At 41.2% G+C, this 22060-nt stretch overlaps 2 protein-coding genes across 9 annotated transcripts in view; both read right to left on the bottom strand.

The window, feature by feature from the left end:
• Nucleotides 1-22060, bottom strand: part of Sncaip (synuclein, alpha interacting protein (synphilin)) — a 148125-nt gene that overhangs the window by 70830 nt on the left and 55235 nt on the right. For all 8 annotated transcript variants that reach the window (NM_001199151.1, NM_026408.4, XM_030250578.1 and 5 more), the window contains exon 2: nt 7040-7142. In NM_001199151.1, coding sequence (NP_001186080.1) covers nt 7040-7096 — 57 coding nt within the window. In that variant the 5' untranslated portion in view covers nt 7097-7142. The remainder of the gene's footprint in view (nt 1-7039; nt 7143-22060) is intronic.
• Nucleotides 18825-19796, bottom strand: Gm51263 (predicted gene, 51263). The gene has a single exon (NM_001367923.1). It carries the CDS (start codon nt 19794-19796, stop codon nt 18825-18827), a length of 972 nt encoding a protein of 323 aa, NP_001354852.1.

The raw sequence follows: 22060 nt of genomic DNA, 5'->3' as shown, positions 1-22060 counted from the left end.
CCCTCTTTCTCTCTCTCTCTCTCTCTCTCTCTCTCTCTCTCTCTCTTTTTCTTTCTTTTTTTTCTTTCTTTCTTTTATTCTTTCTAGGTTATGTTAAATGCAGGCTTATTAGGAAGCTGCTCTTGGGTGTGTGAGTTCACTGATCCCAAGCAAGGAAGCCAAGGAAGTCACCATGGGTAGGGAGGGAGAGAGGAACAGTGCATGTACAGAGAGAAAAGGAGGGGGGGAGAGAGAGAGAGAGAAGAAGGAGGAGGAGGAGGATGAGGAGGACGAGGGAGGGAGGGAGGGAGGGAGGGGAAAAGGGGAGGGAAGAGGAGGGAGGGAGGGGAGAGTTCAGTTTCTTTTGTAGACACTTTACTTTTCCCACCCTCACTTAGGAGTAGACCTTTCTGTGGGACAGTCTGCTCTTTCAACACTACATTCCATCAGAAGACTTAAGCGGTATCTTAGTTTTTGCCACTGTCCCTCCATAGAGTAATGCAGATGGTCCACATCTTCCTATAAGTGCCCCACTCTCTCTAATTACATTTCATTTTACCAACTAGAATCCATTAACGAGAATTACTGCAATCCATTCTATTCTCACATGCATATGCATGGCTTTTTGCAATAGTTTTTTGTTTTTATTATATTTGTCAAGATTTGAAAAGGTAACAAAATTCTTATATGCCTTTTATGCTAGATATTGTTTGTGGCTGGTATGAAAAAAAAACCCAACAGCTCTTTTTGATTATTATGAAGAGTAGACCAGAAATTGCTGTATTATTAATATTAATGTAGTTAATGCAATATGTGGTTGGGCCACATTTGAAGGTCCACATTGGGTAAGGGAGTTTGATAAGAATGCTGAAGGACCCCCCTCCTATGTGAGGAGTGGACATGGATGTCAAGAGCCCTATGTGGCCTGTCTAAGGATGACCACCAGACCCAGCAGAAGTCACCTTCAATGAGATGGCTATGCATGTGGCTTTTGGAGGCAGACTGCCCACATTATATCCAGACTTCAACACTTTCTTGGTCATCTCAGTTCTTTTAATCCCATTGGTAAAACTGAGTGATTTCAATGCCCAAATAGAGTGGGAGCGTGAAGACTCTGAGCTAATACTGTAAGGCGTGGGAATCCTGCCTGGTATACAGTAAGTGCTCAACAAATGCTAAGTACCATGATGACTTACATTTGGGGTTTCAAAAAACACTAAAAAGTTAAGCCTACATAATAATAAATATTGAAAAATTATAAATGGTGAAACAATTAAAAGACATATTTATCTTGCAGCTGGGTGGCTGGCCAACTGTGGGCCTTGTCCAACACCAGTGCTTGTCTAGAGTCAACTGTGAGTCATGAGTCAATGATCACCAATGCACACAGACAGACAAGAATAGTGATTGGTACTGAGATGTGACTTCACATGAAGTTAACCTGATACTTCACAGTTATAATACATATGTTACAGTCTATGAAACATAATAGCTTGTTTGCTATTATAAACTCTCTGAGAGTACCAAGTTTATACTATCTTTCCAAACCTAGAACTGTGCCTGGAGCACTGTTGATATTTAATAAACACTTGCTGACTAGATTGGCAAAATAGTTATCTATGAGTAAGTAGTTTGTATAAATAAGCTGCATAGCCAGTCTAATAAATACTATGGCAATCTGGCAAGACAAGGACTACAAGGGCCAAGTTCAGAATAAGAGGAGGCAAATTAAAAATTAGTTGCTCTTTAAGTTAAAATCTAAACTTAAATATAAAACGTGGTTACTCTCTCTGCCTGGGAACCAATCTCTGCTTAAATTTCTTTTTTCCTGTGGGTGTTTGGTCTAAGAGAGAAGGGGAACTTTATTTAAGTCTTGAGGCCCACTACATATAACACACGGCTTTTAGATCAGACAGGTGCTATTCAATTTCTTGGGACGTACTTAAAGAACAACCGAAATGTAGGGCATTTGATGCTAAAATCAGGAATGCGTTTTTAATACCATGGAGCTAAAGAAGAGGAATAAAAGACAACTTGGAGTCAAATGTAGGACATAGCAAACAAAACACTGCACAAAAATGTCATAGTATTCTAATGGCTGCTGAAACCACATCATACTGACTGGAACCAAGAAAAAGTTTGAATATGGACAGGAACATGGTGACTTCTAGGAAGGTCAGGGCTGATAGGAACGAATCCACATGAAGGTCCTGGTCACCTTTTAGGGAAACTTTAGGTGTAATAAAAACTAGGGTCTTGCTTGCCTCCTTTTTAGCTGATTTTATTTCTTTAGACTGGTAACCAAGTGCCTCGCTGCCAAGCAGCAACTGTGAGCCCTCCAGTACCAAATGGAGATGATGGTGAATGAATGACTGGTCGACAGGTGTAGAGATGCTCCCACTCAACTAGGTTTCTCAGACGGATACAACACTCTGGGCAAAGAGTTCTAGAATCAAGTCCTGACCCTGCCACAATGTTCTATCTGTAACCTTGTGAAAGTCACAGTAGCCCCAGAAATCTCACCTCTGTCATCTGTGAAACAGGATGAAAGCGAAACCAGTGCCTCACAGAGCAGTGAGGCTTGAGCGGGATAGCTAACTTCAATGGCTTCAGTGCTGTGTGTGACAGGGCCTGCCTCTGACAGATGGTGGCTGGGTGTGACACACTTCACCTGTCTGCCCTTTAGCTTCTGCTTCAGTCATTCAGGCCTGCGTAACAGACTATTTTACAAGAACTAAAAAGTTGGCTTTCTTTAATAAAATAAGTATACCATGGTGCAGAGCCCTGGAGGGCTTTGTTTTTGTTTTGATGATAGGGGGCCCTGGTTCTCACACCAATAAAGGCCTCTGTAAACCTGTTTGCAGTGAGAGAAAGGTTTGAGCCTTTGGTGCTTGTGTGAGCCCTCTCTCACCGGGTTCCAGTTGTCCTTTCAGATGGCAGGGTTACAGGGATGCACTGTTTTTTAACTTTGCATTTACAGAGGAAGCCCATTATTTTCAAGTCTGGGGAACTTCAAAATAAATCGGTCGCCTTCTGTGTTTTGTCTCATTAGACAGAGACAGCAAGTCCTAGTTGTTTTTCTATACAAATATACAGCTTGCATTTTAATTAAAACAAGAACCAGTCTCATGACCAGAGGGGAAAAACCATGAAACAAAAAGCCCAAACTACGCAATTGGGCTATAGTTGGAGGGTAAGAAGGGGAGTTTTAAATCCCAGCATGAGTTTTGTAAACATCTTCTCCAAGTGCTGCCTGGACTCTCCACTTCCTCCTGCCTCTTCATCAGGAAAGAAGCAAAAGGCCCGGCAGAGATAGGGGTCTGTGCAATGCTAACACTAAAAACATACTCATGGACGAAGTCATTCTCTTTGCGTTAGTGAATTAGCACTTGGGCAATGTCTTCTCTTCTGAGTACAGGATTTGAATCCTTTTCATTTAGCCTGACTTTAGCAGCCTTGACAGCCAATATTCCTAGTTTACCTAAACAGGGAAAGAACACTTGTTTCACGATTTATAAGTTTGTCTTCACTTTTGTTCTCCATTAATGAACAGTGACACTCTTTCACGGTTAGGGTATTAAACGTGATTCATACTGAATTATGATCCAAAGATCTATTAGGCTGGAGGGTTTGCTAAGTAGAGCTTCTTCAGTTTCAAGGGGGATTAGAACCGACTTGACTCCTCGCTTTCCCGACTGTCAGCATGTTGGGCTGGAGAAGTCTCTGTGTAGGAGGCTGTCCTGTATGTTGTACACTCCTGGTCTGTACCCACCAGAGCCAGTAGCACCTTCCCAGGAAGATCATGAAAACTCAGTATCACCAGATGCTCACGGGTGAGAAAGAGGGACTGAAAACTTGCTGTTGGCTTGAATCGCTGCAATAAACTCTATTCGTCTGGGAGGGGGCAGGAAAGTGCTGCAGTGAAACTGGGCAGTCTGAAAACAGTGTGTTTCTGAGTAGCTGGAGGATCCTTGGCAAGAGATAGGATCTCAATGCTTTAGTGTCCTCGTCTGTAAAAGACGGCTACAGTGCCGACTCCACAGAAACAGGATGAGGATGAACAAGAAGTTGCCCGGTTCACGGGAAGCAATGTGTGTTACTATGATTGTTTCATCAATGCCATGCAATTCACACCTGCCTTAAGTTTTAATGCAGGCCGAAGATCCAATCATTAGAGTCCACTTGAAAAAAAAAATACTTTGGGTGAAGGGACATTTTTACTGATGGAAATCTGAATTTATGGTTCAAAGTGGTCAAGTTAGAAAGGCTCAGCCATTGTATAATCCTCTGACCCAATTTGTTAAACAGCTTCAGTTATTGCTTAATACATTTTATCTTTCAAGCAGAGCTTCCTAATTCATCAAAATTATGGGCTGCTGCCAGCTGATTCTTCTGTAAATACAACGGCTCTATTGTACTTAAAAGAAAATTTTGACACCATGCCTGGTCTTTTCCCTCGAGTTCTTTCTCCACTATTGGTCAGATAAATATTATTGTATTATTCATTGAAACAATAACAAAGGCTACCATTTTAAAGAGTAACTTACTGTGTGCCAAGCTAAGTGTTTCACATATATTATCATTTCACCCAAACAGTGAAACAATTTTAAAAGTTAGATGAACATCTCCGGGAAGAAATTTATATGCTTCAAATCATCCAGCCAGTAAGCTCAGAAGAAGCTAGGAGCCTAGGCTGATTGTCTGCAAAGACTGCTTTCTTAAAACACAACTAGGACAGTTGTGTAATGCCTGCCTCAGAGTTTGAGGCAGGAGATCATAAACTTAAGGCCAGCCTGAGCTACATAATGACACTCTGCCTAGGAGCCTAGCATGGCTGTCCTATGAGAGGTTCTGCCAGCAGCTAATTGAGACAAATACAGATACTTACCACTGTCAAGGACCCCTATAGAAGAGCTAGGGGAAGAATTGAAGGAACTGAAGGGGGTTCCAACCCCATAGGAAGACCAACAGCGTCAACTAACCTGGACACCAGGGAGCTCCCAGAGACTAAGCCACCAACCAAAAACTATACAAGGGCTGGTCTGAGGCTCACAGCACCCATCTAGCAGAGGAGCCTTGTCTGGCCCCAGTAGGAGAGGATGTGCCTAATCCTATAAGGACTTGATGCTCCACAGAAGTGGGATGCCCGGGGAGGGACATCCTCTCAGAGGTGAAGGGGTGGGAGATGAGGTGAAGAACTCTGGAAGGGGGGGGCCAGGAGGGGCCACATTTGGGATTTAAATAAATAATTAATTAAAAATGACACTGTCTAACAAAACCAAGGGTTAGGGATATAATTAAACAGTAGAAGACATGCCTAAATGTGTGACTCAGTGGAGTCTGTCCATAACATGTCAAATATACAGACTAATGAACAAACTGCTTGAAACAAAACCAAAAATGAAAACACAAAAAATCAATTGTCCAACTATATCTTTGATATCAATTCTCAAGAGCTACCACAAAACTCTTAATGATAATGCAATCTTTCATTCTCTCTTCCAACTTTCCAACAAAATTTATACTATCTCTCATGTTTTTTGGCTTTCACTCAAATCCAAATACCCTGAGAGGAATAGTTACAGACGAATCACATACTGAACACTTTCTTAAGTCAAGCACAGTGACCGACACACACAAACACACAGATACACACAGATACACACACAAACACATACACACACATACCACACATACACCACACACAAACATAACACACACACATGCACACACATGCATACGCACAAATACTCATAAACATACATGCTCACAGACACACACACACACACATACACACTCACATCTACCATGGAAAAGAGGACTCTTACTTCACATTAGTCTGAATAATGACCAATAAAATTTAACTAGAAACTAAAATAGGCTGAATAATGAAGTCATATCTTTCTAGTTCAAATCTAGAATGATCTTTTTTTTTGTATGAAAGGGGTGATTTATCATTTCTATCTCTGCAACCTAACTGTCGTGTACAGTACACCTGTTATGCACAGTGTGGAATACAGCACAGGAATAAACCTCCAGCCAGAGGCATGTCAAAGAAAGCCCACTGTTTGGGAGCAACATCCAGTGGTGACCCAAAGCTTCAGGCTTTGAGATAGCAAAGAAAACGAGGTCTGAAGCTGAGAGCTCCTGGGGTGACGACATGCTATTGGGTGACAACTGATTCCACGGCAGCTCTAGGCAAGCTGTACATAGACAGTTTGCTCAGGACTAAAGCTTTAATGAATGGAGGAGAAGCTGGGTGTGAGTGTTGGGGGATCTGAGGGACTCATCAGTCCAGAACATTACAGAATGAGAGGACCTCAGAGGCCAGCTGCCTCGGTCTCCGTCAAATGCATGACTTGCCAATATTCCCAAGTGGTCAATCTGTGTTTTGATGCTTTCAATGATTGGAAAATTTCCCTTTATCTTAATATTTATTTTGGTTTTGTATTTGTATGTGTGCATATATGTGCAAATGGGTGCAGTGTCTAAGGGAGGTCAGAAGATGCCAGCTGCCCTGGAGCTAGAGTTCTACACAGTTGGTATGACTGCTGGGTACTGTACTCGATCCTCTAGAAGAGTGGTACTTTCTCTTCAATGTTCAGCCATCTCTCCCACAGCCTCCTTTTATTATTCATCAAATGTCAAGTTGGCTTCGGTGTATGTTCTTGTGAACTTGAGAGAATTCTAGCTGTGATATAGTCATATGAGGAAACCAGGAATGGGCATTCGTAGGTTAAATTGTGAACAGGTGCTCACACTTTACAAATAGATTCATCAATAATTTGAAAACAACCTTGCAACTTAGTAGGAATAGAATGTTAAGTAAGGCTGAGTTTCTGGCACCCCTTCCCCACAAGCTCACACACAATTAGGTACTATTTTCTTTTAAACTCTGAGAGCCCCCAACCTAAACCACACTGTGTCTGTTACAGACCTTGTTTTCAGTTCATAAACGAAGCTGGAAGAGGTGTAGAAATACAGATGACGCAAAGAAAGTAGCTCACAAGTGGGAAGGGAGAACACTGTGCAAACATTGCTTGTAAGTAGGGATACTTACAGAAATGTCATCACTAAAGTCGATTTCATCCAAATCAAGGTATTCAGGGGCTTCCATTATTCTTCTTTGTACATTTTGAGTAAGGTCGAATATTTATAATTTCCTGGGTAAGGCAGAAGGAGAAAAAAAAAGAGGGCTAAAGGTTAGCTATTTATAACTAAAAGTATTATCTCTATTTGAACAAATAAAACCAGAAAAGGTAATTGGGTAATAGCATTGCCCCAGGCTCATTTCCTCCCTGCCAGAGCCATGCTTTGCAAAAAAGCCTTGAGCAAGGCTCCTTCAGTTCACAGAGCCACTCCCCAGGGAGCACCCATAATCCTTTGCTGTACTTGATTTGCACTTATCTTCTCCTGGGCAGTAACTGGAGTCAGAGACTCCCCCCCCCCCCCCCCCCCCCCGCCCCAATGATCAATGTTACCTCTCAACAAAGCCCATACCCTGCTCCCACCATACCCTGGGTGAACATTTGAACTTTATGGAAAGACCATCTCCTGCAACTGTTAGCGGAAACCCTTCAGGAATTTTCTGTGGGAATACGTTTGGTTGCTGAGTACAGAGCTGGTACGGAGCAATGAATATTACATAGCCATAGTAATCGTGCCGGTACAGGACAGATAACAACTAATCAAAAGTAATGGCTGTTTTAAAATTTAGAATTCAACAAGGGAGGTAAAGGAGACAAGGAAGGAGGTGGGGCTGTAGGTCTAGATTTGATTGAGTTATTACGATGCTGTCTGCCTTAAGAGGCGTTGTCTGAGAGGACCAGAGTGACCTGCCGCAGTCACCGGAATGTCCTCAGTCAGCATTTGCCTCAGGGATGCCTGTGGCAATCCTTTAAGTCTGTCAGGGCAAGATACATCACTTGCCACTTCCTTTCCCATCTCTTATCATCATCATAGGCAGTGACAGAGGCACCTACGCACGTCGGGAACAGAAATGGAGATCTCCTGGTGGTGCCCAGGAGAGCCGTTATCCTCTGTCAGCTTTCAGACACTGAAAAAGGATTCTCTCCTCTGCAGTGTGTCTCTCTTATTACACACATTGTCTTATGCATTCACATGTGAGATCGTAAATGGTTCGTGCCTGGCTCTTTTGATTCTGTCAGGAAGGTGTGCCTTGCTGAACGCAAAAATGACCGGACATTGAAAGTGCATCTAGACAGATGAAAATGAACCTTTTCATACCAGACCAAGGCTTTTAAGTTTATGCTACTGAGACAGAGTCATGCTGTATAGCCATCGCTGGCCTGGAACAATGTAGACCAAATTGGTCTCTAACTTACAATGATTCTCCTGCCTCTGCTTCTGAAAGTTATGAGCCTATGCCATCATTCCTGGGTAGCTGGCTAATTTTCTTAAAAGGGAACTCTTATTCCAAGCATATCCTTTCTAAATATTTTGATCCCCCCCCCCCCATTTAAGTCATGAAATGGCATAGCTATGCTACTGAAAACCATTATACCTCAATCCTATGACCTAATTTATTTTTCCATGTTTCCTCTTCCCTTTCTACATGCATATATCACCTGGAGTCTTAATTACAATATAGAACCATCCAGAAACAGATTAGGATGTTGTTTGCAAACTCAAGTGAAATGATCTATTTGTGATATATGGATACAGCTATTCTGAAATGACAGCTTTAAAGAAAAAAGAATGCCATTTATAAAAATAAATAAAAATAAAATTTAAAACCAGACATCTTGTTAGTGATAAAAATCTAAAACATAGTCATGAGATAAAGTGCTTAAATGTCAAAACACATTACTTTCCCTATAACCCTCACAGAACATTCCAGAGGAAAACACACGTCCTTGTGACTTTCTCTTCTATACACTCACAGGCGCTGAGACAACCCAGACTGGATTTCAGGCCATTTCCATAGCTTCAGTGAGAGACACACTGATGACACCGTGTGCCATGACCAGGTGCCACCAGCCAGTCACACTCTAATCCTTTCTTGGATGGACTATACCCTCAGTAATTAAATGACACAACATGATTCAGGCCTGTGACCTGGGAAGGAAAATGAAATTAAGTAAGAGATTTGGAATAAGATTGTTTTTATGCACAGAAATACAAGACCAAATACAAATCACAGATGACTATGCCTTAGGCAGCTCAATTAGCATGTAGTTACTGAGTCCAATCTTGGTGTTCTGACAGTGGAAAGGACAATGTTCATGTAAATGTTGCCAAGGCAGCAGAATCGAACTAGAGGATGAGATGAACTGTCACATCAAAGCAAAAATACAACTTTTGTATTTGCCCTTGGAGGGTGGGGGTGCGATTTTTAAACTCTGTGGACCAGAACACAGTGTAGCTCGGCATCTGGAACATTCCATTGCTTCCTACAGAGCCATCTCCTTTAAGAAGGGTTGTTTGGTCTATAACCCTGTTCCTTTTGTGTGGTTTGACAGATTCTCTCTCTCAAGGGGTCACTCTGAGTGTATTTACACTGTCACATCTAATGTGCGGAAATCCCCACAGTTTATCAGTCCTGACAACATTTCCAGTGGTCTTTTTAGTTGTCCCTGTGGTCATTACTGGTTCTCCCCCCTTTCCCATGCGTCTTTCCATGGGCTATCAGCATCCCCCCTTTGGGATGCTGGGGGTTGGGGAGAGTGCTCTGTCTAGGCAGCTGCTTCAAATGACGGCACAAGAAAAGGTGAGATGGAGTCTGATTGATGTTTTCATCAATTCTTTCATATTCTTCAGCCCTCTTCTATCCACCTAACTTAGAAGCCCAGAGCCCCATTTCCGAACCGATGACATATTCCCTAACAGAAAGTCCGACTACACAGGGTACATATTGGAGATCCACAAGCCAAGGCCAAGCCGGTGCTACAGGTGGGATTTGATTGTTTGATTTCTAAAAACAATTGTGGGAGTCTTACAAAACAAAACAAACCAAAACAAAACAAAAACAAAAAGCCAAAATTTCAGTAACAAATGAGTTGCCAACTTGTAGACCTTGGACAATATTACATGAAATTTTTTATTTTTTGGCTTTGCTTTAAAAATATTTAAAGTCTTGGCTTGGCACCATGGGTCCACATTCCCAGTAGCCATGGTAGAATGGCAGATTCTCATGGGACCTACTAAGTTGTATATTCCAGTTCAGCAGATCCCTCCTAGGCTGCTCTGCTCAGGCCTGGCATGCAATGAATACCTTACAAGGCATACTGCAGAAAGGAATGGGGTTTTAAATAGTAAGTATCACCACTACCTTCCTGTAGTTTTTAGTTGGTGGCTCCTGCCAAGACTGTTGACTTCATTTGTAGTCTAGGACTGAGTGTGTTGTATTCTGACTGTTTGAAAGGCATGCTACAACAGCAACACTTTTTTTTTTATTTTAATAAGTAGACCACTGACAAGTCACCATTTTGTTTCAGTCTCCAGTATTAGAGAAGAGAAAGAAAAACCTTGCAAACATAATAAAAAGTTACGAGGTACGGATTACGTTTCCTCCTCTTTACAACTGGAGGTTGGAAGGATCTTGCTTTCTTACGACTGGTGTGGGCTTACATGGTGTGGGCAAAGGGGAAGGCAGGAATTCATGCCAAGTGCAAGCATAGAAAAAGACTCCAAAGCTTTCCTCTCTCTGGTCCATAGTGGTAGCTTAGCTGCAAATGGGCAGCCCCTACCCAGTCTGACAAGATCAGGCTTCTCCTTAAGTAAAAAATATGTTTCAGGTCTCCAGAAATCGCAGGTCAGCTTTAAACCTTTGTATGGGATTTCAGTTACTGTGAATCACACATTTGGACTCTTTAGGCCACAGTAATTCTCAACCCGTAGGCTGCAACCCCCTTGGAAAATGTCTATCTCCAAAATTATTTATGAGTCACAACAGTTACAAAATTGCAGTTATGAAGTAGCGACGAAAATAATTTTATGGTTGGGGGTCACCACAACATGAGGGTTGCAGCATTAGGAAGGTTGAGAACCACTGATGCTTTAGGATCTCAGGACTTCATATATATATGTTTGTGTGCATATATATGAACACATATACATATATAGCATATACATATACACACATATATATGTATATATACATATACATACACACATATACATATATAGCATATACACATACACACATATATATGTATATATACATATACACACATGTGTATATATATATGTATATATACATACACACATATACATATATAGCACCAGACATCATCATCCCCAACCCTGAAAGTTACTGTCATTCATTCACTTTAAGTTTTCTGGGGGCTTTTGTTTATATTGAAGTCCTCCTGTCCACAGCCCACATCTCTGTATATCTGGGACCTTTAGCAGAATATTGTCAAGTGACTGAAATATTCACAGTTCGGGCTCCATTGAGCTTTTAATTTCTCTTCATGTCTGCTGCATGTATGAAAGGAATAATCTTTCTGAAGTTTAGGAGAGAAGATGAAAGCTGGACAGAGTAAAAAAGAAATAAAATACATTTGAAGAGTTTAGCTCTTCCACTTGGGTACAAATAATGCTACAATAAGGAGAATATTTGGCTATGGGAGATACAGCCAGGTAGTCAAGGCTAGCATGCTCCCTAGAGGCTGCTGGGGCTTCCTAGTTCTCTTCTTTGGATGAGCCCAAGGGACTGGAAGACAAGTTTACTCAAACTACAGAGTGAACTAAGAAGCCCTCTGTGAGGTCTGTCAGAGGGCGCTCTTAGCTGAGAAAACCTTTCTAGTGCTAAAGGATCAGTGCTGTCGCTTTCCCATGAGGTCACCTAAGTGATGGCTCCACTCCTCCCATAAGCTGGGGAAAAACTCAAAGTAACAAGGAGTCAAATGTGACAATAGAAAGTAGGCAGGTCATTAGCATAATACCTTATCCTTCGCGTGTGTGTGTGTGTGTGTGTGTGTGTGTGTGTGTGTGTATACAACTTGCAGACAGACTCTGAAAAAGTCATTCCAAATGAAAACTTGCAAAAATCTGGCAGGTAATGGCAGCATCAATGGAAAAACCTTGGAGTGGCCAACAGAATCCCTTTGAGGAACTGCACTCGTGGTAATACACACATTCTGGTGTGCTTGGCTCATAAAAGGCACATTGATTTGCAGTACACTCGCACATCACATAAATTGCTCTACCAAAATTCTTTTGACCATGTATTGCCTCACTCCATTTAGGAGGAGTTAGTGTGGAGTCATTCTGAGGACTGGAATTACGCACATTTCTTCTCTCCTGTCAACGTCATTCCTACTTTTATGCACGTGTATTATGAGGCTGGGCAATTAAAAATAAGCTGCGCCTGTCAACATATATGGGCAGAGTATACTCAGTGGTGAGGTAACTTCAGTTGATTTGCATGGAGACTCACTTCTTCATCCTGTAATCCACTAACACTTGGGAAAAGATCACCACTCCCTACACTCCTGAGCCCCTGCCAGATTTATACTCAGATACATTTTCAAGTTGCAGGCCTGCATACAGACAGACACTGTGTTTACTTTGTTCAATATAAGAACTGAAAAAAAAATTACACATGAAGACCTGGAAGGCTTGGGCAGACATGTCCCCAGTTGGCTCTGTGGCTTGGCTGGCAAGGAAGCAACTGATTCCAAATGTTGGATTCAGTTTCTTTTTCATTCTTTGATTCAACAGTGGCCAGAAGCTGGGCAGTTGCTCAATGCCTACTCTTGAAGCAGATAAATGATAAAGGCAAGACATTTCTACTAGAAAGAGACAGCGCAAGGAGTGCCAGGAAGCACATCTGAAGAACAGAGGGAACGCACAGACCTGTGGTCGCTCCAGTTCTTCACTTTCAGAAAAGTCTGAACAGACATGCTAGATAGGACCACGCGCTCCACATGACGATGGAACATACGGTTCAAGAGGAAGCAAGCAAGAAAGCAAGCCATTTCAGTCTACTGTGGTGCTTGCTGTGATAAATCAATGTCCACGAACTGGAATTCCTGGGGGTGGATGGGAAGGGCTTTCTGGTGTAGATGAGAGTTAGGCAAGAATGAGAGAGTTCTGGGGGAGTCATAATAGCATGGGCACAATGACTTGAAGATGAGAGCTGAGATGGGGAGTTCCCAAGAGAGGGTGAATCTCACGCTGACCTCTGTAGTTTTCCTTTCAGAAAGAGACTTGAAGTTTAAAAAGCAGACCTGGGTGATAGACAGAAGTGACCATGGGAGGATTTCCAAGCCCAGTGTGTTCTTAGGATATCAAGTTTTCTGGAATGTTTGGAAAACTGCAGTTGAGTATTTTGATAGCAAACAAAAGACATCAATGAAACGGAACAAGAGTGCTGCAAGGTAGAGGGTACTGTAGGCTGTGCTCAGAACAAGATGGGAAGAAATCTAGGACTGGGTAAGTGTGTGTGTGTGTGTGTGTGTGTGTGTGTGTGTGTGTGTGTGTGTGTAAGAGTGTAGTGTGTGTGGTACATGTATATGTGTGTGTGTGTGTGTAAATGTGTGAGAGTGTGATGTGTGTGTACATGTATGTGTGTGTAAATGTGTGAGTGTGGTACATGTGTTTATGTGTATGTGTGTGTGAATGTGTGTGAGTGTGATGTATGTACACGTGCATGAGTGCATGCTGTGCACTTGTGCATGTATATAGAGGCTAGAAGACATCCGGTGCCCTGCTCTCTCATTCTCTACTTTATTCTCCTGAGACAAGGTCTCTCACTGAGCTGGTAGCTAGGCTGGTCGACAGCAAGTCCCATGGATCCCCCTATCTCCACTCTGCATAGCATTGGGTTTAAAAGCTTGCCTTGTCACACCAATCCTTTAATGCGGGTACCAAGGATGCAAACTGATGTTCTCTCACACAGTGCAATAAGCTTTCTTACCTCTAAACCATCTCCGGAGCCTATAGGGTTGGATAACTTGACATATATTCTGTCACTTTGTGTCATAAAGATGCTATATACATCCTTATAATTTCCATTATGGAGATAAAGAACCAGAGGTTTGGAAAGATTACATAATGCCTCATAGACACACAGTCAAAGTGTGAATTTTGAGTGAGCACCACGCTGCACTCCCTACATCCCTCATCAAATTCTTGCTAAAACTGCAACCCTGCATCTGTGTCAAACACTTTCTGATTCCAAATCACCTTCAATGTGTTTAATGTGACTTTGTTCTGGATAGTTCTGTCAGGAAAGGAGACATCATGAACTACGATCTGCATTTATGCACTTCCAGTTTTATAGATGGCAAAACTCAGGAACGTCATGGCCCAGGTTCTGTATTATGAAGTCAAGAGAAGGGCAGTCCACACAAATCACTCCCTGCCAGAAGGTTCAGGTTCTCAACTGTCCTGGGCTGTCCTGAAATGTGACTCTGCTTTGAACTGTCTTAATTAGAAGCCTATAACATAGTCCCTGGATTTTATTGCTCCAAGTGCTCAAGAACCATAACACCCAGTGAGTTACTCATCTTTCCTATGAATCTTAAGTAGAAAGCTAGATGTGTTCATCACTGCCATCAAGAAGGGCAGAAGTCTATGGAATACCTTACACAAACTATTATGTGAGACATCATATCCCACCATCAATTTGTTGACTTAGTAGCTCAGCTTCATCCTTAAGGAAATGTTAGATTTATGACAATCATTCTTTTTCACAATGGGAGAACTTAGAAAATTCGTGGCTCACAAAAGTACGTGTTTTATTAATGACATTGAGAATCTTATCATGGAATTTACTTAACCTACAGAGCAAAACTCCAAGTTAGACCTAACATTAAGTGCTATAAATTGCCACACTGAAGCCACTGGTGCATTTGCTAATGAGGAAGTCTGGGAAATAATTGTTTCTGATTACCAATGAATTGCTATTTTATCATACAACTAAGATCTATTAGTTTTACAATGTATGAATAGTCTATATTACATCTTATTGAAAAGGTAATGAAGACAGTACTGTAGTAGTAGAACTCTTGCTAGAGATCAGAATTTCTCTGATAAATCTCTGTAGATAATGGTCTTTTTTGTTTGTTTTAACAGTTTTAATTCTTGACTTAACAGTTTAAAATTGTTGCCTATTATTTGGTGATTAATTTGTGGTTTCTGAAATCAAATACTAAGAATCAGCTAACTTACACTAAACCACTTGGGATGAGGAAAGACTGGTTTTAACCTTAGGGTAGATAAATTCTTTTGGATCTGTATTGTGTCTATGTATGGAATGTAATATGTGTATTACATTTAAAATACCTTTTGAAGATGGAAAGACTCCATGTTCACAGCATCCACACCAGAGAAGGTTTTAAAAACAGCACATAGAATCACAGCAAAAAGAGTGTCACTTTGGGGTCACTTTGTAGGAAGATATAGGTAAGGATGAACCAAGACAAAATAAGGGAGGAAGGGAGCTTGTGGTTGGGCAACTCCTTTTCCATGGCAGAACTAAGAGATATCTCAGATGAGAAAAACAAACATGCACAATATCCTTGTCTCTTTCAAAAATTTAACGACAAGTATATAAGAAACATTTGACTTCCTGAGCATGTCTTAGACTCTAAGAAGGAGGATCTGAGAATTGCGGCTGAGAAAGAACTCAGTGTCTAATGACACACTGAAACTCACTAGAATAGAATAGGGTGCTTTGTGTGACCAAAGTGAGCACGGCAGGAACCTGGTCAGCTAGAAGTCTAGTAGGAGCCATAAGAGAGACGAGATGAGAATCCTGTATTGGGCCAGTGAAAGATGCTGTGTGGTCAGAGATGAAGTCAGGAAACACATTCAAAGTTCTCCCAACAGTCCTGACCCACTTTTACCTACTAAACATACTACCTTGATAGTGTCTGCCAGTTCTCTTTTATCATTATCCATGCAGTCTAGATCCCAGCAAGAATTTGACAGGACTAGGAGCAAACAAGAGTTTTAAGATGAAAATTATTTGAAAGAGTAGACTATATGGGTCATTCAGGAAACACATGATTTTCCACTGTAGACAAAAATTAACTCCACTAGGACATAACCATGATCAAATGAGGGTAAATCTAGATGAAAATATCTGGGAAGAGGAAAAAGAAGGAGGAGGAGAGAGGAGGAGGAAAAAGGAGGAGGAGAGAGGAGGAGGAAGAAGGAGGAGTAAGAGGAAGAAGAGGAGGAGGAAGGAGGAGGAAGAGAGAAGGAGGAGGAGGGAGGAGTTGGAGGGGGAAGAGGAAGAAAGAGGGGGAAGAGGAAGGAAGAGGGGAAGAGGAGGAGGAGGGAGGAATTGGAGGGGGAAGAGGAAGAAAGAGGAGGAAGAGGAAGGAGGAAGGGAAGAGAAGGAGGAGGGAGGAATTGGATAGTGAAGAGGAAGAAGAAGGAAGAGGAAGAAGAGGAGAAGGAGGAGGAAAAGAAGGAGGAGGAAGAGAAGAAGAAGGTGGAAGAAGAGAAGGAGGAGGAGAAGGAAAAGGGGAAGGGGAAGGGGAAGGGGAAGAGGAAGAGGAAGTAGCAGCAGCAGCAGCAGCATTGCTAGCTCTGGGAAATTGAGCTGAGCCTAAGCCAGCCATGTTGTGCACTGGTTTCTAGACAAAACTGTGGAATGATCTGGAAACTGGATCCTGAGAAACTGTAAGAAACCATCCAAATCCAAGTTTCAAATTGTTTGCACACCTGAAGTTTCATGCTTTATTCTCAGTTTTGCAAAAAAAAAAAAAAAAGACTTAATTTCTACAGTGGATTTATTTGTTTGGCAATTACTGTTGACAATGTATGGAACACAGATGGTAAAACTGATTGCTGTTTTTGAGGGAGGCAGACATGGCAGCAACACACATGAGGAGCATTGAAGAGGACATCTTGAGTCAGTTATCTTGGCTTTATTCTGACCATTTGTGAGGATTAAACTTTGGAGCAGCCATAGACTAGTGGTTCTCAAGATGCTTCACGCATGAAAGTCACCCAGAAGGTTAATTCAAACACTGCCGTATTCAACCCAAACTTTCTGATTTAACAGGTCTGGGGTGAAGTCCCAGAATCTGCATTTCTAACAAGTTCCTGGGTCATACTGTTTCTTCTTGTCCCAGAACCACATTTAAGAACCACTACTTAAGATCAATGGCTATTCCTAGTTTTGGCTACATCTGTGTTTAATTAAAAGATGGCGACCTCTTCCCCACATCCTCCATCTCTCCAGATGTTAACTTCATTATCCAGGATATGTGCCTGGTGCCCTCTGATTAAACTGCCTCGGTGGACTCAACTAAGCATTTCCCATGAAGACCACCCGGAAGTTTTACTTTCAAAACATTCCCTGTGTCAAACAATGGACACACAATGGTGCACAGTCCTTACAGAATTGTGGCTTTTGGTTTCTTTAAGATTTACTTTCTCTACAGCACTGCCTAGCAACTGTGATATTCTGAGACTCTTCTGTAAATGATATCCAGATTTATAATTGTGACAGCCTTTTTAGAGCAAGAACCTCAATTTCAAGGGATCTATTCACTAGAACTGCAGAAAAATCCCTAGGTATATGGCTACTGTAAGAAAGTTTTGAAAAAAGAATTATTAAGAATTCGATTTAAACGTACTGATTTGTATACAAATTTATGCATAGAAATTTCAAATAATTGTTTACTTGACTCTTAAAAGTTTAAGCAGTTACAATGACTAACTACAATAAATAAAAAATAAAATGTAAACAAAGACCTGCTTATCTAATTTTAATTAGAATTACAATGTGCTTTTAAAATGGAATCCAAATCTAGAAAGCAAATAATTATGAGGATTTTATATTTTCCTTGTCTTTTGCGAATATACCCATTTAGTGACCAAAAGAAGCAATACATTATCTAAAAACCCAGTGCCCTTTCTTTTCTGAAGAAAAACCAAAATGCAGTTTTATTTTATGTGATCAACCAAGGAGAGCAGGTTATGTGCCAAGGGCAATCAAATCTCTGTACATCATATACACTTGAGCTTATGACTAAGCAGATACCAACACTTTAATTCAATACTTTTTATCTAGCTGTATTCTACTAAAGACTTAGGTTAGGGACAATGAATCCCATCTGCTCCCAGCTTTCATGAGATAATATCATTAAACCTGTAAACACTGGACACTGAACACCAATCTAATGCACTTCCAGTGTGTCTGGAGACCTTTCAGGAAAAACACAGTGTAAAAATACAACTTCCTCAGGAGCACCCAGAGGAGTTCACCTAGGAGTTGTTGACCTCCGTTTCAACAACATTGCTTTTTAAAAATACAACATATTGCACACAGTAAATACTTAACATGGTAGCCATGCTGAGCTCATTTATAGGCTGAGGATCACTAACCTTCTTTTGAAATTCTACATTTAAAACACACATGCGGGTGCGCATACACACACACACACACACACACACACACACACACACACACACAGAGTGTTATTCTAAACCAGTAGTCTCAACCTGTGGGTTGCAACACCTGACAAGTATCATCCATCAGATAACCTACATATCATATATCTACATTATAATTCATAACAGTAATGCAATTACAATTATAAAGAGACAATGAAATAATATGGTTGGGGGGGGGTCACCACAACATGAGGGACTATATTAAAGGGTTGCAGCATTAAGAAGTTTGAGAACCACTGTCCTAAATAGCAAATGACATAATTGCTATTTTTCTTCAGTTTATAACAACATAGTATTTTTTTAAATCTACTTGTAAAGTCTCTCTAAGAAATCAGTTCCTAGAGGAGTCAGCTTTCTAGCCATCATTTTAGAAATTTGTTGAGGACTTTGAAAGCTGCAGCTATGCCCTCCAGTGACAGAGTCAATTTTCCCAAGCTTCACTTGAGCCTATCACTCAGGCATTAAGCATATGGAGACAGAATGACGTCTGGAGGCTGTGGTGTGGATTTTTCCCGTTGGACTCCACAGAAGGACACCAGCTTCATTTTGTAATTAACCAACATAAGCAAGAAAGGACTGAGAGCAGAGAAGCCAGAGGAGAGGGCTGTGAGAACAGCTGGAATAAAGACACAGGCCGCCAAGTCCTTCAAGAAATAGACTAAGATAAAGTGAGAAACCCAAAGGGGTGTGATGAGCAACATTAACAAGATACTGAACTTGGCCCCTCGGAGGACCTCGGTTTCTGAGTCATCATCTCCGATCCAGATGTCGCCATATGTCATCTTCTTCTTCTCTAAGAGGAGGAGAGCCATCCAGAAACAGACAAACACTAAGATGGCTAGAGGAAGGATATCAATCAAAACTAAAAATATTTTCCCATAGTAAAACTCTACCTGCTCGTTTGCAAAGCCAGTTAAGCAATCCATGTAGATTCTTTTAGTAGACAGGGAGCTTGTGTCATTTCCAGAATTGACGAGCTCTGGTTTCCTAGTATAGATCAACACTGGGATATACACTGCCACACCAGCTACCCAGAGGGCAGAAATCCCCTTCCAGCAGTACTTCTGTTGATTCAGACTTGCAGCTCCGCTCAAGGGGTACACTATTCGGTAAAGCTTCCGGTGGTAGAACAACGCAAAGTGTAACATGAACCAGATGGTCAGGGAAGTCGTCAGGGCTGCAGTGAAGTGCAGAGCTTTGCAGCCAACGGAGTCCAGCAAGATTCCGGAAGAGTAAACAATCTTGAGGGTGTTGACCACCAGGTTTTTAATAAGGTGGACAAACACCAGGCTGATAATGAGGAGGAAAGATGTCTGCAGGCCCCCGGCAATGCACTTACTTGTGGAATAAAATAAAGATATGTTTCCTACGAAGCTCACGAGGATGAGAACAGCACAGGCGATTATCTCAAGCTCGTCTGCAGAGGGCTTCATGGTAGATGCTGAATTGTGCCTGTGCAAATCTTCTCTGTGACTTCAGTCATTAGGCTTTCAAACTGTTAGAGGTTTTTACTGATACCAGCTGAGGGTTTTCTACCCCCACTAGATTGCCAAAAATCTTGCCCTAGTACTCTGTCACTGTTCCAGCATACTGTGTAAGAGAATTCTGCTTGCTTCGGTAACCAGCTGTTGAAAACAGAACTGCTTCCCAAGAGAATTATGTTTCATCCTCTCCAGAGACTTTTAACAGTGACCAGAAAGGTGCAGCTATTACCATGTAATTAAGAATTCTCAGAAATGTATTTATAGTGTTGTAATACCTAAATACATAATTCCTATATAGGTATGATCAATGTCCAATGACCCTAAAGGGGAGAATAAATTAATGACAGTGAAGGAAGGGTAGCCAGAGGTCAAATTCATCACACTTCATCCATGAAAAAAATCTAAAGAATGAACGAGGCAGATTTCAAAATAAACAAGTGGCAAATTAAGAATAACAATAATATGAGGGAGGTTATACAGGAACATGCCAGTTTTGACAACTCTACCAATTGTACACCTTTGCAAAGCAGTAACTCAAGGAAAGATGGGAGATAACACTGGTAAAGAAATCAGGGAAGGAAAATGGAAAGAAATCAGAAGAAGCAACTGGGTGAGAAGAGAGACAAATAAACATAGGATTTCTGCTCACAACCAAGTCACCTGAATAGTTAACAGTTGGGCAGCGATTAGTGAATCTCTCTTCTAGAACACAAGGGGTGCAATGACTTCTCTCTTAAAGAAGATGGGCTAGCACGGAGCAAGGGGGGAGAACATGGCACACAAATACTCATCTGCCATCACTGCACATTTTGGATGAACACTTGTATGTCAAGTATGTCATAATGATCCATTCTGGGGATGAATTACAGTCATGCGTCATTTGGCAGAGAGGATGAGTTTGGAGAAATGCTGTTAGCAGTTTTTGTCCTTGTGAGTGCATGATAAAATAATTGCACAAAGCAAGGCAGGTGTCATGGTATCCCTCCTTGAGCAAAACTGTCGTGCTGGAGTGTACAGCTGTACTTTACCTGTACTGAAATTGCTTGAGGGGTCTGTCATCAATCAGCCTACCCTGAACTGTCAAAACATGTGCTGCTGCTTGATCAAGTGGTACACTGGAGCTGGCGGGTACAGGCTTGAACACTTGGCATTCATTTCTTCCTAACTCCAACTTCAGTGGCTTCTTGTTAAGAGCTCACAGCTAGGATGAATATATGTATATAATGAATGATGTATTATATAGTTATAATTATTGAATCACTTGTGGTGAGCATAAATCCAATGATTATTTGTGTCCCTTCTTTTCCCCCAGTCGTTTCTCCCTGATTTCTTTCCATTTTCCTTCCCTGCTTTCTTTCCCAGTGTTTTCTCCCATCTTTCCTTGTATCCCATGAGTTCATCAGAACAGGGATGTCTTCCTGATTTACAAAAGTACACAAATTGTAGAGAAGTCAAAACACTGTGTTCCTGTGTAATCTCTTGTTATTTTATGTAATATATAACTATAATTATTATATATAATAATAAATGAATAATGTAATGATATCAAACTAGAATGCATCACAAACCAAGGCTTTTTTAAGGAAACATGCTCTCTCTCTCTCTCTCTCTCTCTCTCTCTCTCTCTCTCTCTCTCTCTCTCTCTCTCTCTTCCCTCTCTCTCACTTGGCCAAATCAGAAATTACAGATTATAGAGGTAGGATATTGTCTGATACTTTACCTACATAATGATAAAGCAAGTATTTGACATCTCCCCATCTTTTCCTACTAGCCTGTACTTGATAAGAAATTTTTGACACTATAAGTGGGTAGAAAAGCTGGGCCCCACGAGCCACTGGAATGGGAAAGATTAACTCCTTATTTTCTTAATGGACTGCTAAGATGAATAGAGAAGTTAGTGTTTCCAGTCAATTTTCTTTCCTTCGAAACACCAGTCAGCTTCAGGCACAGGCATTTTCCCGCTCTCTAATGATTATAGCTATCTTAGTAGCAACAACCATAAAGCCATAATGCTTATGCATTATTATGAACTATAAATTACTTACCACCAACTTAAACAAGTTATATTGTCTCGCTTTGCAGACTTAATATGATTTAAACCTTAATACCATTCTCATTTCAGTACTGAGGAAATAGAAGGCCAGAGAGCAAATTGCTCATAGCTAGCAACTTATAAGATGAGAATCTAGTGTTATGGTTTGAATATGAAGTGC

This window comes from Mus musculus, chromosome 18 (assembly GCF_000001635.26).
Source record: "Mus musculus strain C57BL/6J chromosome 18, GRCm38.p6 C57BL/6J".
NCBI classification, from domain to species: Eukaryota; Metazoa; Chordata; class Mammalia; order Rodentia; family Muridae; genus Mus; species Mus musculus.
The sequence above is the reverse complement of the archived record's forward strand: the minus strand, read 5'-3'. Positions and strand labels throughout refer to the sequence as shown.

What these genes read in the sequence shown, in the direction of transcription:
- Gm51263 (NM_001367923.1), bottom strand. Translation starts at nt 19,796, where the DNA reads ATGAAGCCCTCTGCAGACGAGCTTGAGATAATCGCCTGTGCTGTTCTC.